The sequence below is a fragment of the Callionymus lyra genome, chromosome 18 (assembly GCF_982586985.1).
Source record: "Callionymus lyra chromosome 18, fCalLyr1.hap1.1, whole genome shotgun sequence".
In the NCBI taxonomy this organism is placed as follows: Eukaryota; Metazoa; Chordata; class Actinopteri; order Syngnathiformes; family Callionymidae; genus Callionymus; species Callionymus lyra.
Genome location: NC_141835.1, coordinates 4469216 through 4488311, shown reverse-complemented (window position 1 = coordinate 4488311; position 19096 = coordinate 4469216). Strand labels below are relative to the sequence as shown.

The window sequence follows — 19096 nt, the reverse complement described above, 5'->3', positions numbered from 1 at the left end:
TAGCGTGTAGCTTTGGTAGTTAGCATCCGAGCTAGTTAGCATCGACGAGTTAAACGAAACTTTATTTTAATAAAATGTTTATATTTACATGAAAATAAATGAAAATAGTTTGTGTTTCTTTCTTCTTTTATCTCACCTGAAAGTTTCAACAAACTCCGTGAAGCTATAAAATATAAATAACAGAATCAAAGCAAACACGGACCACAATTCATTTCGGCAATTAAAAGCACACGTCACTCTACTGACACCTGGTGGTGACGTTAAGCCACTGCTTTCTTAGGTCCTGTCACTCAATGATATGTATTTTTATTATTGTTTAACGAGATTAAAATATTATAAAATACATTAATTACGAGATGAAAAATACTTGTATTGCAAGATCAATTAACTTTCGTTTAATCTCGTTAATAATCAATATTTTACCACTTTAATGTAGTAATACATGTATTTTATACGACTTTTATCTTGTTGCAAATATATTTTAACTACTTTAATCTCGTTGCAAATGTTTTAAATACAACTTTAATATAATCATGAACGTATTAAATAAGACTTTAATCTCGTTATAATGCACTTGTTTGCATTTTTAGTCTCGTAATCAATGTATTTTTTGCGACTTTATTCTCATTGTCAATATATTTTATACAACTTTAATCTCGTTGTAAATATTTTTTAAACAACTTAAATCTATTAATAAATGCACCTTAACAACTTTAATTTAGTAATAAATGTATTTAAACAACTTTAATCTCATAATAAATGTATTTTACATCTTTATTCTTGTTATAAACTGTAATGTAGAAACTGAGGAGCCGCGCTAACACTTGTGGTAATTTACATTCACAAGTATAAAAATAATGTTTTATTAAACTGAATGTATTTAAGAAGTAAAAGTGTAAATGATGATGTTTTATTCTCACATTATTCTCAGCAGTAATTCTGAAGCTGAAGAATCAAACGTGTGCAGAAGTCGACACGACAACGACGCTCAGAGGTGAGAGAAGATTCTCTGCTCGAGTGAAGACGTAACTTCATCTTCTCACAGAGACACCAGTGAAGACGTTACTTCATCTTCTCACAGAGACACCAGTGAAGACGTAACTTCATCTTCTCACAGAGACACCAGTGAAGACGTAACTTCATCTTCTCACAGAGACACCAGTGAAGACGTAACTTCATCTTCTCACAGAGACACCAGTGAAGACGTTACTTCATCTTCTCACAGAGACACCAGTGAAGACGTAACTTCATCTTCTCACAGAGACACCAGTGAAGACGTAACTTCATCTTCTCACAGAGACACCAGTGAAGACGTAACTTCATCTTCTCACAGAGACACGAGTGAAGACGTAACTTCATCTTCTCACAGAGACACCAGTGAAGACGTAACTTCATCTTCTCACAGAGACACCAGTAAAGACGTAACTTCATCTTCTCACAGAGACACCAGTGAAGACGTAACTTCATCTTCTCACAGAGACACCAGTGAAGACGTAACTTCATCTTCTCACAGAGACACCAGTGAAGACGTAACTTCATCTTCTCACAGAGACACCAGTGAAGACGTAACTTCATCTTCTCACAGAGACACCAGTGAAGACGTAACTTCATCTTCTCACAGAGACACCAGTGAAGACGTAACTTCATCTTCTCACAGAGACACGTGTGAAGACGTAACTTCATCTTCTCACAGAGACACCAGTGAAGACGTAACTTCATCTTCTCACAGAGACACCAGTGAAGACGTAACTTCATCTTCTCACAGAGACACCAGTGAAGACGTAACTTCATCTTCTCACAGAGACACCAGTGAAGACGTAACTTCATCTTCTCACAGAGACACCAGTGAAGACGTAACTTCATCTTCTCACAGAGACACCAGTGAAGACGTAACTTCATCTTCTCACAGAGACACCAGTGAAGACGTAACTTCATCTTCTCACAGAGACACCAGTGAAGACGTAACTTCATCTTCTCACAGAGACACGTGTGAAGACGTAACTTCATCTTCTCACAGAGACACCAGTGAAGACGTAACTTCATCTTCTCACAGAGACACGTGTGAAGACGTAACTTCATCTTCTCACAGAGACACGTGTGAAGACGTAACTTCATCTTCTCACAGAGACACCAGTGAAGACGTAACTTCATCTTCTCACAGAGACACCAGTGAAGACGTAACTTCATCTTCTCACAGAGACACGTGTGAAGACGTAACTTCATCTTCTCACAGAGACACCAGAGAAGACGTAACTTCATCTTCTCACAGAGACACGTGTGAAGACGTAACTTCATCTTCTCACAGAGACACGTGTGAAGACGTAACTTCATCTTCTCACAGAGACACCAGTGAAGACGTAACTTCATCTTCTCACAGAGACACGTGTGAAGACGTAACTTCATCTACTCACAGAGACACCAGTGAAGACGTAACTTCATCTACTCACAGAGACACCAGTGAAGACGTAACTTCATCTTCTCACAGAGACACGTGTGAAGACGTAACTTCATCTACTCACAGAGACACCAGAGAAGACGTAACTTCATCTTCTCACAGAGACACGTGTGAAGACGTAACTTCATCTTCTCACAGAGACACGTGTGAAGACGTAACTTCATCTTCTCACAGAGACACCAGTGAAGACCTAACTTCATCTTCTCACAGAGACACCAGAGAAGACGTAACTTCATCTTCTCACAGAGACACCAGTGAAGACGTTACTTCATCTTCTCACAGAGACACCAGTGAAGACGTAACTTCATCTTCTCACAGAGACACCAGTGAAGACGTAACTTCATCTTCTCACAGAGACACCAGTGAAGACGTAACTTCATCTTCTCACAGAGACACGAGTGAAGACGTAACTTCATCTTCTCACAGAGACACCAGTGAAGACGTAACTTCATCTTCTCACAGAGACACCAGTGAAGACGTAACTTCATCTTCTCACAGAGACACCAGTGAAGACGTTACTTCATCTTCTCACAGAGACACCAGTGAAGACGTAACTTCATCTTCTCACAGAGACACCAGTGAAGACGTAACTTCATCTTCTCACAGAGACACCAGTGAAGACGTAACTTCATCTTCTCACAGAGACACGAGTGAAGACGTAACTTCATCTTCTCACAGAGACACCAGTGAAGACGTAACTTCATCTTCTCACAGAGACACCAGTAAAGACGTAACTTCATCTTCTCACAGAGACACCAGTGAAGACGTAACTTCATCTTCTCACAGAGACACCAGTGAAGACGTAACTTCATCTTCTCACAGAGACACCAGTGAAGACGTAACTTCATCTTCTCACAGAGACACCAGTGAAGACGTAACTTCATCTTCTCACAGAGACACCAGTGAAGACGTAACTTCATCTTCTCACAGAGACACCAGTGAAGACGTAACTTCATCTTCTCACAGAGACACGTGTGAAGACGTAACTTCATCTTCTCACAGAGACACCAGTGAAGACGTAACTTCATCTTCTCACAGAGACACGTGTGAAGACGTAACTTCATCTTCTCACAGAGACACCAGTGAAGACGTAACTTCATCTTCTCACAGAGACACCAGTGAAGACGTAACTTCATCTTCTCACAGAGACACCAGTGAAGACGTAACTTCATCTTCTCACAGAGACACCAGTGAAGACGTAACTTCATCTTCTCACAGAGACACCAGTGAAGACGTAACTTCATCTTCTCACAGAGACACCAGTGAAGACGTAACTTCATCTTCTCACAGAGACACGTGTGAAGACGTAACTTCATCTTCTCACAGAGACACCAGTGAAGACGTAACTTCATCTTCTCACAGAGACACGTGTGAAGACGTAACTTCATCTTCTCACAGAGACACCAGTGAAGACGTAACTTCATCTTCTCACAGAGACACCAGTGAAGACGTTACTTCATCTTCTCACAGAGACACCAGTGAAGACGTAACTTCATCTTCTCACAGAGACACCAGTGAAGACGTAACTTCATCTTCTCACAGAGACACCAGTGAAGACGTAACTTCATCTTCTCACAGAGACACCAGTAAAGACGTAACTTCATCTTCTCACAGAGACACCAGTGAAGACGTAACTTCATCTTCTCACAGAGACACCAGTGAAGACGTAACTTCATCTTCTCACAGAGACACCAGTGAAGACGTAACTTCATCTTCTCACAGAGACACCAGTGAAGACGTAACTTCATCTTCTCACAGAGACACCAGTGAAGACGTAACTTCATCTTCTCACAGAGACACGTGTGAAGACGTAACTTCATCTTCTCACAGAGACACGTGTGAAGACGTAACTTCATCTTCTCACAGAGACACCAGTGAAGACGTAACTTCATCTTCTCACAGAGACACGTGTGAAGACGTAACTTCATCTTCTCACAGAGACACCAGTGAAGACGTAACTTCATCTTCTCACAGAGACACCAGTGAAGACGTAACTTCATCTTCTCACAGAGACACCAGTGAAGACGTAACTTCATCTTCTCACAGAGACACCAGTGAAGACGTAACTTCATCTTCTCACAGAGACACCAGTGAAGACGTAACTTCATCTTCTCACAGAGACACCAGTGAAGACGTAACTTCATCTTCTCACAGAGACACGTGTGAAGACGTAACTTCATCTTCTCACAGAGACACCAGTGAAGACGTAACTTCATCTTCTCACAGAGACACGTGTGAAGACGTAACTTCATCTTCTCACAGAGACACGTGTGAAGACGTAACTTCATCTTCTCACAGAGACACCAGTGAAGACGTAACTTCATCTTCTCACAGAGACACCAGTGAAGACGTAACTTCATCTTCTCACAGAGACACGTGTGAAGACGTAACTTCATCTTCTCACAGAGACACGTGTGAAGACGTAACTTCATCTTCTCACAGAGACACCAGTGAAGACCTAACTTCATCTTCTCACAGAGACACCAGAGAAGACGTAACTTCATCTTCTCACAGAGACACCAGTGAAGACGTAACTTCATCTTCTCACAGAGACACCAGTGAAGACGTAACTTCATCTTCTCACAGAGACACCAGTGAAGACGTAACTTCATCTTCTCACAGAGACACCAGTGAAGACGTAACTTCATCTTCTCACAGAGACACCAGTGAAGACGTAACTTCATCTTCTCACAGAGACACGTGTGAAGACGTAACTTCATCTTCTCACAGAGACACCAGTGAAGACGTAACTTCATCTTCTCACAGAGACACGTGTGAAGACGTAACTTCATCTTCTCACAGAGACACGTGTGAAGACGTAACTTCATCTTCTCACAGAGACACGTGTGAAGACGTAACTTCATCTTCTCACAGAGACACGTGTGAAGACGTAACTTCATCTTCTCACAGAGACACCAGTGAAGACGTAACTTCATCTTCTCACAGAGACACCAGTGAAGACATAACTTCATCTTCTCACAGAGACATCAGTGAAGACATAACTTCATCTTCTCACAGAGACACCAGTGAAGACATAACTTCATCTTCTCACAGAGACACCAGTGAAGACATAACTTCATCTTCTCACAGAGACACCAGTGAAGACGTAACTTCATCTTCTCACAGAGACATCAGTGAAGACATAACTTCATCTTCTCACAGAGACACCAGTGAAGACATAACTTCATCTTCTCACAGAGACACCAGTGAAGACGTAACTTCATCTTCTCACAGAGACATCAGTGAAGACATAACTTCATCTTCTCACAGAGACACCAGTGAAGACGTAACTTCATCTTCTCACAGAGACACAAGTGAAGACGTAACTTCATCTTCTCACAGAGACATCAGTGAAGACATAACTTCATCTTCTCACAGAGACACCAGTGAAGACGTAACTTCATCTTCTCACAGAGACATCAGTGAAGACATAACTTCATCTTCTCACAGAGACACCAGTGAAGACGTAACTTCATCTTCTCACAGAGACACGTGTGAAGACGTAACTTAATCTTCTCACAGAGACACCAGTGAAGACGTAACTTCATCTTCTCACAGAGACACCAGTGAAGACGTAACTTCATCTTCTCACAGAGACACCAGTGAAGACATAACTTCATCTTCTCACAGAGACACCAGGGAAGACGTAACTTCATCTTCTCACAGAGACACCAGAGAAGACATAACTTCATCTTCTCACAGAGACACCAGTGAAGACATAACTTCATCTTCTCACAGAGACACCAGGGAAGACGTAACTTCATCTTCTCACAGAGACACCAGAGAAGACGTAACTTCATCTTCTCACAGAGACACGAGTGAAGACGTAACTTCATCTTCTCACAGAGACATCAGTGAAGACATAACTTCATCTTCTCACAGAGACACCAGTGAAGACATAACTTCATCTTCTCACAGAGACACGTGTGAAGACGTAACTTCATCTTCTCACAGAGACACCAGTGAAGACGTAACTTCATCTTCTCACAGAGACACAAGTGAAGACGTAACTTCATCTTCTCACAGAGACATCAGTGAAGACATAACTTCATCTTCTCACGGAGACACCAGTGAAGACGTAACTTCATCTTCTCACAGAGACATCAGTGAAGACATAACTTCATCTTCTCACAGAGACACCAGTGAAGACGTAACTTCATCTTCTCACAGAGACACGTGTGAAGACGTAACTTAATCTTCTCACAGAGACACCAGTGAAGACGTAACTTCATCTTCTCACAGAGACACCAGTGAAGACGTAACTTCATCTTCTCACAGAGACACCAGTGAAGACATAACTTCATCTTCTCACAGAGACACCAGGGAAGACGTAACTTCATCTTCTCACAGAGACACCAGAGAAGACATAACTTCATCTTCTCACAGAGACACCAGTGAAGACGTAACTTCATCTTCTCACAGAGACACCAGTGAAGACGTAACTTCATCTTCTCACAGAGACACCAGTGAAGACGTAACTTCATCTTCTCACAGAGACACCAGTGAAGACGTAACTTCATCTTCTCACAGAGACACGTGTGAAGACGTAACTTCATCTTCTCACAGAGACACGTGTGAAGACGTAACTTCATCTTCTCACAGAGACACGTGTGAAGACGTAACTTCATCTTCTCACAGAGACACCAGTGAAGACGTAACTTCATCTTCTCACAGAGACACCAGTGAAGACGTAACTTCATCTTCTCACAGAGACATCAGTGAAGACATAACTTCATCTTCTCACGGAGACACCAGTGAAGACATAACTTCATCTTCTCACAGAGACATCAGTGAAGACATAACTTCATCTTCTCACAGAGACACCAGTGAAGACATAACTTCATCTTCTCACAGAGACACCAGTGAAGACGTAACTTCATCTTCTCTCAGAGACACCAGTGAAGACGTAACTTCATCTTCTCACAGAGACACCAGTGAAGACGTAACTTCATCTTCTCACAGAGACACCAGTGAAGACGTAACTTCATCTTCTCACAGAGACACGTGTGAAGACGTAACTTCATCTTCTCACAGAGACACCAGTGAAGACGTAACTTCATCTTCTCACAGAGACACCAGTGAAGACGTAACTTCATCTTCTCACAGAGACACGTGTGAAGACGTAACTTCATCTTCTCACAGAGACACCAGTGAAGACGTAACTTCATCTTCTCACAGAGACACGAGTGAAGACGTAACTTCATCTTCTCACAGAGACACCAGTGAAGACGTAACTTCATCTTCTCACAGAGACACCAGTGAAGACGTAACTTCATCTTCTCACAGAGACACCAGTGAAGACATAACTTCATCTTCTCACAGAGACACCAGTGAAGACATAACTTCATCTTCTCACAGAGACACCAGTGAAGACATAACTTCATCTTCTCACAGAGACACCAGTGAAGACATAACTTCATCTTCTCACAGAGACACGTGTGAAGACGTAACTTCATCTTCTCACAGAGACACCAGTGAAGACATAACTTCATCTTCTCACAGAGACACCAGTGAAGACGTAACTTCATCTTCTCACAGAGACACCAGTGAAGACGTAACTTCATCTTCTCACAGAGACACGTGTGAAGACGTAACTTCATCTTCTCACAGAGACACCAGTGAAGACGTAACTTCATCTTCTCACAGAGACACCAGTGAAGACGTAACTTCATCTTCTCACAGAGACACCAGTGAAGACGTAACTTCATCTTCTCACAGAGACACGTGTGAAGACGTAACTTCATCTTCTCACAGAGACACCAGTGAAGACATAACTTCATCTTCTCACAGAGACACCAGTGAAGACGTAACTTCATCTTCTCACAGAGACACCAGTGAAGACGTAACTTCATCGTCTCACAGAGACACCAGTGAAGACGTAACTTCATCTTCTCACAGAGACACGTGTGAAGACGTAACTTCATCTTCTCACAGAGACACCAGTGAAGACGTAACTTCATCTTCTCACAGAGACACCAGTGAAGACTTAACTTCATCTTCTCACAGAGACACCAGTGAAGACGTAACTTCATCTTCTCACAGAGACACCAGTGAAGACGTAACTTCATCTTCTCACAGAGACACCAGTGAAGACGTAACTTCATCTTCTCACAGAGACACCAGTGAAGACGTAACTTCATCTTCTCACAGAGACACGTGTGAAGACGTAACTTCATCTTCTCACAGAGACACCAGTGAAGACGTAACTTCATCTTCTCACAGAGACACCAGTGAAGACGTAACTTCATCTTCTCACAGAGACACCAGTGAAGACGTAACTTCATCTTCTCACAGAGACACCAGTGAAGACGTAACTTCATCTTCTCACAGAGACACAAGTGAAGACGTAACTTCATCTTCTCACAGAGACACGTGTGAAGACGTAACTTCATCTTCTCACAGAGACACCAGTGAAGACGTAACTTCATCTTCTCACAGAGACACCAGTGAAGACGTAACTTCATCTTCTCACAGAGACACCAGTGAAGACGTAACTTCATCTTCTCACAGAGACACCAGTGAAGACGTAACTTCATCTTCTCACAGAGACACCAGTGAAGACGTAACTTCATCGTCTCACAGAGACACCAGTGAAGACGTAACTTCATCTTCTCACAGAGACACGTGTGAAGACGTAACTTCATCTTCTCACAGAGACACCAGTGAAGACGTAACTTCATCTTCTCACAGAGACACCAGTGAAGACTTAACTTCATCTTCTCACAGAGACACCAGTGAAGACGTAACTTCATCTTCTCACAGAGACACCAGTGAAGACGTAACTTCATCTTCTCACAGAGACACCAGTGAAGACGTAACTTCATCTTCTCACAGAGACACCAGTGAAGACGTAACTTCATCTTCTCACAGAGACACGTGTGAAGACGTAACTTCATCTTCTCACAGAGACACCAGTGAAGACGTAACTTCATCTTCTCACAGAGACACCAGTGAAGACGTAACTTCATCTTCTCACAGAGACACCAGTGAAGACGTAACTTCATCTTCTCACAGAGACACCAGTGAAGACGTAACTTCATCTTCTCACAGAGACACAAGTGAAGAAGTAACTTCATCTTCTCACAGAGACACGTGTGAAGACGTAACTTCATCTTCTCACAGAGACACCAGTGAAGACGTAACTTCATCTTCTCACAGAGACACAAGTGAAGACGTAACTTCATCTTCTCACAGAGACACGTGTGAAGACGTAACTTCATCTTCTCACAGAGACACCAGTGAAGACGTAACTTCATTTTCTCACAGAGACACCAGTGAAGACGTAACTTCATCTTCTCACAGAGACACCAGTGAAGACGTAACTTCATCTTCTCACAGAGACACCAGTGAAGACGTAACTTCATCTTCTCACAGAGACACCAGTGAAGACGTAACTTCATCTTCTCACAGAGACACCAGTGAAGACGTAACTTCATCTTCTCACAGAGACACGTGTGAAGACGTAACTTCATCTTCTCACAGAGACACGTGTGAAGACGTAACTTCATCTTCTCACAGAGACACCAGTGAAGACGTAACTTCATCTTCTCACAGAGACACCAGTGAAGACGTAACTTCATCTTCTCACAGAGACACCAGTGAAGACGTAACTTCATCTTCTCACAGAGACACGTGTGAAGACGTAACTTCATCTTCTCACAGAGACACCAGTGAAGACGTAACTTCATCTTCTCACAGAGACACGAGACACCAGAGAAGACGTAACTTCATCTTCTCACAGAGACACCAGTGAAGACGTAACTTCATCTTCTCACAGAGACACCAGAGAAGACGTAACTTCATCTTCTCACAGAGACACCAGTGAAGACGTAACTTCATCTTCTCACAGAGACACCAGTGAAGACGTAACTTCATCTTCTCACAGAGACACCAGAGAAGACGTAACTTCATCTTCTCACAGAGACACCAGTGAAGACGTTACTTCATCTTCTCACAGAGACACCAGTGAAGACGTAACTTCATCTTCTCACAGAGACACCAGTGAAGACGTAACTTCATCTTCTCACAGAGACACGTGTGAAGACGTAACTTCATCTTCTCACAGAGACACGAGTGAAGACGTAACTTCATCTTCTCACAGAGACACCAGTGAAGACATAACTTCATCTTCTCACAGAGACATGAGTGAAGACGTAACTTCATCTTCTCACAGAGACACGTGTGAAGACGTAACTTCATCTTCTCACAGAGACACCAGTGAAGACGTAACTTCATCTTCTCACAGAGACACCAGTGAAGACGTAACTTCATCTTCTCACAGAGACACCAGTGAAGACGTAACTTCATCTTCTCACAGAGACACCAGTGAAGACGTAACTTCATCTTCTCACAGAGACACCAGTGAAGACGTAACTTCATCTTCTCACAGAGACACGAGTGAAGACGTAACTTCATCTTCTCACAGAGACACGTGTGAAGACGTAACTTCATCTTCTCACAGAGACACCAGAGAAGACGTAACTTCATCTTCTCACAGAGACACGAGACACCAGAGAAGACGTAACTTAATCTTCTCACAGAGACACCAGTGAAGACGTAACTTCATCTTCTCACATAGACACGTGTGAAGACGTAACTTCATCTTCTCACAGAGACACCAGTGAAGACGTAACTTCATCTTCTCACAGAGACACGTGTGAAGACGTAACTTCATCTTCTCACAGAGACACCAGTGAAGACATAACTTCATCTTCTCACAGAGACATGAGTGAAGACGTAACTTCATCTTCTCACAGAGACACGTGTGAAGACGTAACTTCATCTTCTCACAGAGACACCAGTGAAGACGTAACTTCATCTTCTCACAGAGACACCAGTGAAGACGTAACTTCATCTTCTCACAGAGACACCAGTGAAGACGTAACTTCATCTTCTCACAGAGACACCAGTGAAGACGTAACTTCATCTTCTCACAGAGACACGAGTGAAGACGTAACTTCATCTTCTCACAGAGACACGTGTGAAGACGTAACTTCATCTTCTCACAGAGACACCAGTGAAGACGTAACTTCATCTTCTCACAGAGACACCAGAGAAGACGTAACTTCATCTTCTCACAGAGACACGAGACACCAGAGAAGACCTAACTTAATCTTCTCACAGAGACACCAGTGAAGACGTAACTTCATCTTCTCACAGAGACACCAGAGAAGACGTAACTTCATCTTCTCACAGAGACACCAGTAAAGACGTTACTTCATCTTCTCACAGAGACACCAGTGAAGACGTAACTTCATCTTCTCACATAGACACCAGTGAAGACGTAACTTCATCTTCTCACAGAGACACGTGTGAAGACGTAGCTTCATCTTCTCACAGAGACACCAGTGAAGACGTAACTTCATCTTCTCACAGAGACACGTGTGAAGACGTAACTTCATCTTCTCACAGAGACACCAGTGAAGACGTAACTTCATCTTCTCACAGAGACACCAGTGAAGACGTAACTTCATCTTCTCACAGAGACACCAGTGAAGACGTAACTTCATCTTCTCACAGAGACACCAGTGAAGACGTAACTTCATCTTCTCACAGAGACACCAGTGAAGACGTAACTTCATCTTCTCACAGAGACACGAGTGAAGACGTAACTTCATCTTCTCACAGAGACACGTGTGAAGACGTAACTTCATCTTCTCACAGAGACACCAGTGAAGACGTAACTTCATCTTCTCACAGAGACACCAGTGAAGACGTAACTTCATCTTCTCACAGAGACACCAGTGAAGACGTAACTTCATCTTCTCACAGAGACACCAGTGAAGACGTAACTTCATCTTCTCACAGAGACACGTGTGAAGACGTAACTTCATCTTCTCACAGAGACACCAGAGAAGACGTAACTTCATCTTCTCACAGAGACACCAGTGAAGACGTAACTTCATCTTCTCACAGAGACACGAATGAAGACGTAACTTCATCTTCTCACAGAGACACGTGTGAAGACGTAACTTCATCTTCTCACAGAGACACGAGTGAAGACGTAACTTCATCTTCTCACAGAGACACGTGTGAAGACGTAACTTCATCTTCTCACAGAGACACCAGTGAAGACGTAACTTCATCTTCTCACAGAGACACCAGTGAAGACGTAACTTCATCTTCTCACAGAGACACCAGTGAAGACGTAACTTCATCTTCTCACAGAGACACCAGTGAAGACGTAACTTCATCTTCTCACAGAGACACGTGTGAAGACGTAACTTCATCTTCTCACAGAGACACGAGTGAAGACGTAACTTCATCTTCTCACAGAGACACATGTGAAGACGTAACTTCATCTTCTCACAGAGACACCAGTGAAGACGTAACTTCATCTTCTCACAGAGACACCAGTGAAGACGTAACTTCATCTTCTCACAGAGACACCATTGAAGACGTAACTTCATCTTCTCACAGAGACACGTGTGAAGACGTAACTTCATCTTCTCACAGAGACATCAGTGAAGACGTAACTTCATCTTCTCACAGAGACACGAGTGAAGACGTAACTTCATCTTCTCACAGAGACACGAGTGAAGACGTAACTTCATCTTCTCACAGAGACACCAGTGAAGACGTAACTTCATCTTCTCACAGAGACACCAGTGAAGACGTAACTTCATCTTCTCACAGAGACACCAGTGAAGACGTAACTTCATCTTCTCACAGAGACACCAGTGAAGACGTAACTTCATCTTCTCACAGAGACACCAGTGAAGACGTAACTTCATCTTCTCACAGAGACACCAGTGAAGACGTAACTTCATCTTCTCACAGAGACACCAGTGAAGACGTAACTTCATCTTCTCACAGAGACACCAGTGAAGACGTAACTTCATCTTCTCACAGAGACACCAGTGAAGACGTAACTTCATCTTCTCACAGAGACACGAGTGAAGACGTAACTTCATCTTCTCACAGAGACACATGTGAAGACGTAACTTCATCTTCTCACAGAGACACCAGTGAAGACGTAACTTCATCTTCTCACAGAGACACCAGTGAAGACGTAACTTCATCTTCTCACAGAGACACGTGTGAAGACGTAACTTCATCTTCTCACAGAGACACGTGTGAAGACGTAACTTCATCTTCTCACAGAGACACCAGTGAAGACTTTACTTCATCTTCTCACAGAGACACCAGTGAAGACGTAACTTCATCTTCTCACAGAGACACCAGTGAAGACGTAACTTCATCTTCTCACAGAGACACGTGTGAAGACGTAACTTCATCTTCTCACAGAGACACCAGTGAAGACGTAACTTCATCTTCTCACAGAGACACGAGTGAAGACGTAACTTCATCTTCTCACAGAGACACCAGTGAAGACACAACTTCATCTTCTCACAGAGACACCAGTGAAGACGTAACTTCATCTTCTCACAGAGACATGAGTGAAGACATAACTTCATCTTCTCACAGAGACATGAGTGAAGACGTAACTTCATCTTCTCACAGAGACACCAGTGAAGACGTAACTTCATCTTCTCACAGAGACACGTGTGAAGACGTAACTTCATCTTCTCACAGAGACACGAGTGAAGACGTAACTTCATCTTCTCACAGAGACACCAGTGAAGATGTAACTTCATCTTCTCACAGAGACATCAGTGAAGACGTTACTTCATCTTCTCACAGAGACACCAGTGAAGACGTAACTTCATCTTCTCACAGAGACACCAGTGAAGACGTAACTTCATCTTCTCACAGAGACACCAGTGAAGACGTAACTTCATCTTCTCACAGAGACACCAGTGAAGACGTAACTTCATCTTCTCACAGAGACACCAGTGAAGACGTAACTTCATCTTCTCACAGAGACACGTGTGAAGACGTAACTTCATCTTCTCACAGAGACACCAGAGAAGACGTAACTTCATCTTCTCACAGAGACACCAGTGAAGACGTAACTTCATCTTCTCACAGAGACACCAGTGAAGACATAACTTCATCTTCTCACAGAGACATGAGTGAAGACGTAACTTCATCTTCTCACAGAGACACGTGTGAAGACGTAACTTCATCTTCTCACAGAGACACCAGTGAAGACGTAACTTCATCTTCTCACAGAGACACCAGTGAAGACGTAACTTCATCTTCTCACAGAGACACCAGTGAAGACGTAACTTCATCTTCTCACAGAGACACCAGTGAAGACGTAACTTCATCTTCTCACAGAGACACGTGTGAAGACGTAACTTCATCTTCTCACAGAGACACCAGTGAAGACGTAACTTCATCTTCTCACAGAGACACCAGTGAAGACGTAACTTCATCTTCTCACAGAGACACCAGTGAAGACGTAACTTCATCTTCTCACAGAGACACCATTGAAGACGTAACTTCATCTTCTCACAGAGACACCATTGAAGACGTAACTTCATCTTCTCACAGAGACACCAGTGAAGACGTAACTTCATCTTCTCACAGAGACACCAGAGAAGACGTAACTTCATCTTCTCACAGAGACACCAGTGAAGACGTAACTTCATCTTCTCACAGAGACACCAGTGAAGACGTAACTTCATCTTCTCACAGAGACACCAGTGAAGACGTAACTTCATCTTCTCACAGAGACACCAGTGAAGACGTAACTTCATCTTCTCACAGAGACACCAGTGAAGACGTAACTTCATCTTCTCACAGAGACACCAGTGAAGACGTAACTTCATCTTCTCACAGAGACACCAGTGAAGACGTAACTTCATCTTCTCACAGAGACACCAGTGAAGACGTAACTTCATCTTCTCACAGAGACACGTGTGAAGACGTAACTTCATCTTCTCACAGAGACACCAGTGAAGACGTAACTTCATCTTCTCACAGAGACACCAGTGAAGACGTAACTTCATCTTCTCACAGAGACACCAGTGAAGATGTAACTTCATCTTCTCACAGAGACACGTGTGAAGACGTAACTTCATCTTTTCACAGAGACACGTGTGAAGACGTAACTTCATCTTCTCACAGAGACACCAGTGAAGACGTAACTTCATCTTCTCACAGAGACACCAGTGAAGACGTAACTTCATCTTCTCACAGAGACACCAGTGAAGACGTAATTTCATCTTCTCACAGAGACACCAGTGAAGACGTAACTTCATCTTCTCACAGAGACACGTGTGAAGACGTAACTTCATCTTCTCACAGAGACACCAGTGAAGACGTAACTTCATCTTCTCACAGAGTCACCAGTGAAGACGTAACTTCATCTTCTCACATAGACACCAGTGAAGACGTAACTTCATCTTCTCACAGAGACACCATTGAAGACGTAACTTCATCTTCTCACAGAGACACCAGTGAAGACGTAACTTCATCTTCTCACAGAGACACCAGAGAAGACGTAACTTCATCTTCTCACAGAGACACCAGTGAAGACGTAACTTCATCTTCTCACAGAGACACCAGTGAAGACGTAACTTCATCTTCTCACAGAGACACCAGTGAAGACGTAACTTCATCTTCTCACAGAGACACCAGTGAAGACGTAACTTCATCTTCTCACAGAGACACCAGTGAAGACGTAACTTCATCTTCTCACAGAGACACCAGTGAAGACGTAACTTCATCTTCTCACAGAGACACCAGTGAAGACGTAACTTCATCTTCTCACAGAGACACCAGTGAAGACGTAACTTCATCTTCTCACAGAGACACGTGTGAAGACGTAACTTCATCTTCTCACAGAGACACCAGTGAAGACGTAACTTCATCTTCTCACAGAGACACCAGTGAAGACGTAACTTCATCTTCTCACAGAGACACCAGTGAAGATGTAACTTCATCTTCTCACAGAGACACGTGTGAAGACGTAACTTCATCTTTTCACAGAGACACGTGTGAAGACGTAACTTCATCTTCTCACAGAGACACCAGTGAAGACGTAACTTCATCTTCTCACAGAGACACCAGTGAAGACATAACTTCATCTTCTCACAGAGACACCAGTGAAGACGTAATTTCATCTTCTCACAGAGACACCAGTGAAGACGTAACTTCATCTTCTCACAGAGACACGTGTGAAGACGTAACTTCATCTTCTCACAGAGACACCAGTGAAGACCTAACTTCATCTTCTCACAGAGACACCAGTGAAGACGTAACTTCATCTTCTCACAGAGTCACCAGTGAAGACGTAACTTCATCTTCTCACATAGACACCAGTGAAGACGTAACTTCATCTTCTCACAGAGACACCAGAGAAGACGTAACTTCATCTTCTCAAAGAGACACCAGTGAAGACGTAACTTCATCTTCTCACAGAGACACCAGTGAAGACGTAACTTCATCTTCTCACAGAGACACCAGAGAAGATTTAACTTCATCTTCTCAAAGAGACACCAGAGAAGACGTAACTTCATCTTCTCAAAGAGACACCAGTGAAGACGTAACTTCATCTTCTCACAGAGACACGTGTGAAGACGTAACTTCATCTTCTCACAGAGACACGTGTGAAGACGTAACTTCATCTTCTCACAGAGACACCAGTGAAGACGTAACTTCATCTTCTCACAGAGACACCAGTGAAGACGTTACTTCATCTTCTCACAGAGACACCAGTGAAGACGTAACTTCATCTTCTCACAGAGACACCAGTGAAGACGTAACTTCATCTTCTCACAGAGACACCAGTGAAGACGTAATTTCATCTTCTCACAGAGACACCAGTGAAGACGTAACTTCATCTTCTCACAGAGACACGTGTGAAGACGTAACTTCATCTTCTCACAGAGACACCAGTGAAGACCTAACTTCATCTTCTCACAGAGACACCAGTGAAGACGTAACTTCATCTTCTCAAAGAGACACCAGTGAAGACGTAACTTCATCTTCTCACAGAGACACCAGTGAAGACGTAACTTCATCTTCTCACAGAGACACCAGTGAAGACGTAACTTCATCTTCTCACAGAGACACCAGTGAAGACGTAACTTCATCTTCTCACAGAGACACCAGTGAAGACATAACTTCATCTTCTCACAGAGACACCAGTGAAGACGTAACTTCATCTTCTCACAGAGACACCAGTGAAGACGTAACTTCATCTTCTCACAGAGACATCAGTGAAGACGTAACTTCATCTTCTCACAGAGACACCAGTGAAGACGTAACTTCATCTTCTCACAGAGACACGTGTGAAGACGTAACTTCATCTTCTCACAGAGACACCAGTGAAGACGTAACTTCATCTTCTCACAGAGACACCAGTGAAGACGTAACTTCATCTTCTCACAGAGACACCAGTGAAGACGTAACTTCATCTTCTCACAGAGACACCAGTGAAGACGTAACTTCATCTTCTCACAGAGACACCAGTGAAGACGTAACTTCATCTTCTCACAGAGACACCAGTGAAGACGTAACTTCATCTTCTCACAGAGACACCAGTGAAGACGTAACTTCATCTTCTCACAGAGACACCAGTGAAGACGTAACTTCATCTTCTCACAGAGACACCAGTGAAGACGTAACTTCATCTTCTCACAGAGACACCAGTGAAGACGTAACTTCATCTTCTCACAGAGACACGTGTGAAGACGTAACTTCATCTTCTCACAGAGACACCAGTGAAGACGTAACTTCATCTTCTCACAGAGACACCAGTGAAGACGTAACTTCATCTTCTCACAGAGACACCAGTGAAGACGTAACTTCATCTTCTCACAGAGACACCAGAGAAGACGTTCCTCTGGTCGACGGTCGCCTGAGGCTGGAGTGCTGGTCCTGCAGCCCCGTGAGGAGGAGGACCTGTGGAGACCCCCGAGGCTGTGGTCACGCCTGCTGCTCCCTGCTGACCCCGGGCTGGGGCGAGACCAGCGACTCGGGTCAAGGGACCTTCACCGGGAAAGGCACCAACGAGCCGGAGGCGTCGCCCTGTCGCCGTGACGACAGCGAGACGGACGACACCTCGGCCTTCGACGACTCCTCCGTGACCTCCTGCAGCCCCGACGGGACCCTGTGCCGGGAGGAGGTCCAGGAGGAGGTCACGGAGGAGGAGGAGGACAGTCAGGTGCCGGTGCTGCTCAAGCCCTTGTACGGTCAGAGGGAGGCGGGTCCTCAGAGGACGGTGGCCCTCAGGTGGCAGATCCCCCGGATGACCCCTCACCCTCCTCTGAGGACCAGCAGACCAGAACCTGCTCCTGGTCCCGTGGGCTCGTACGGGAAGAGGCTGGTCCACGTGCGGAAGGGTTCTCCTCCCTTGCACCCTAAAAGTGCCTTCAGGCCCATCTGGGACGACCCCAACAAGCAGGTGAGTCAAGGTCGACGAGGTCAAAGGTCATTTTAGTCTTTAGTTAAAACCGTTTCTACTGGTTTATTTCTTCAGCTGTTTGACATTTGAGTGACAGGATCATGAACGATTGATTCTTTATTGTTCAAGTAAAGTTGCTTCAATCAATAATAAATGTTTTGTAATAATAAAAATGTTGCTTCAATATATAAAAAAGTTAAATAAAGTTTTCAAAAAGTTTTATAAATAAATAATTCAAATGCATTTTTTGAGTCTCTTTATCATTTTTACTCTTGAATTTTACATTTTTATCAAAGCTTTATTTTGTTTGAACGCTGAAGAAACTTTATTGACTACTTTGAAATATTAGTTTCTGGCGCCACCTGCTGTTCAAACTTTGTATT

At 43.5% G+C, this 19096-nt stretch overlaps 1 protein-coding gene across 1 annotated transcript in view; it reads left to right on the top strand.

Annotated features, from left to right (window-relative positions):
• The window catches only part of LOC148060161 (uncharacterized), a 30917-nt gene that overhangs the window by 8461 nt on the left and 3360 nt on the right, over positions 1–19096 (top strand). Inside the window, exon 10 of the mRNA XM_087779337.1 lies at positions 18032–18713. Coding sequence (XP_087635463.1) covers positions 18032–18713 — 682 coding nt within the window. The remainder of the gene's footprint in view (positions 1–18031; positions 18714–19096) is intronic.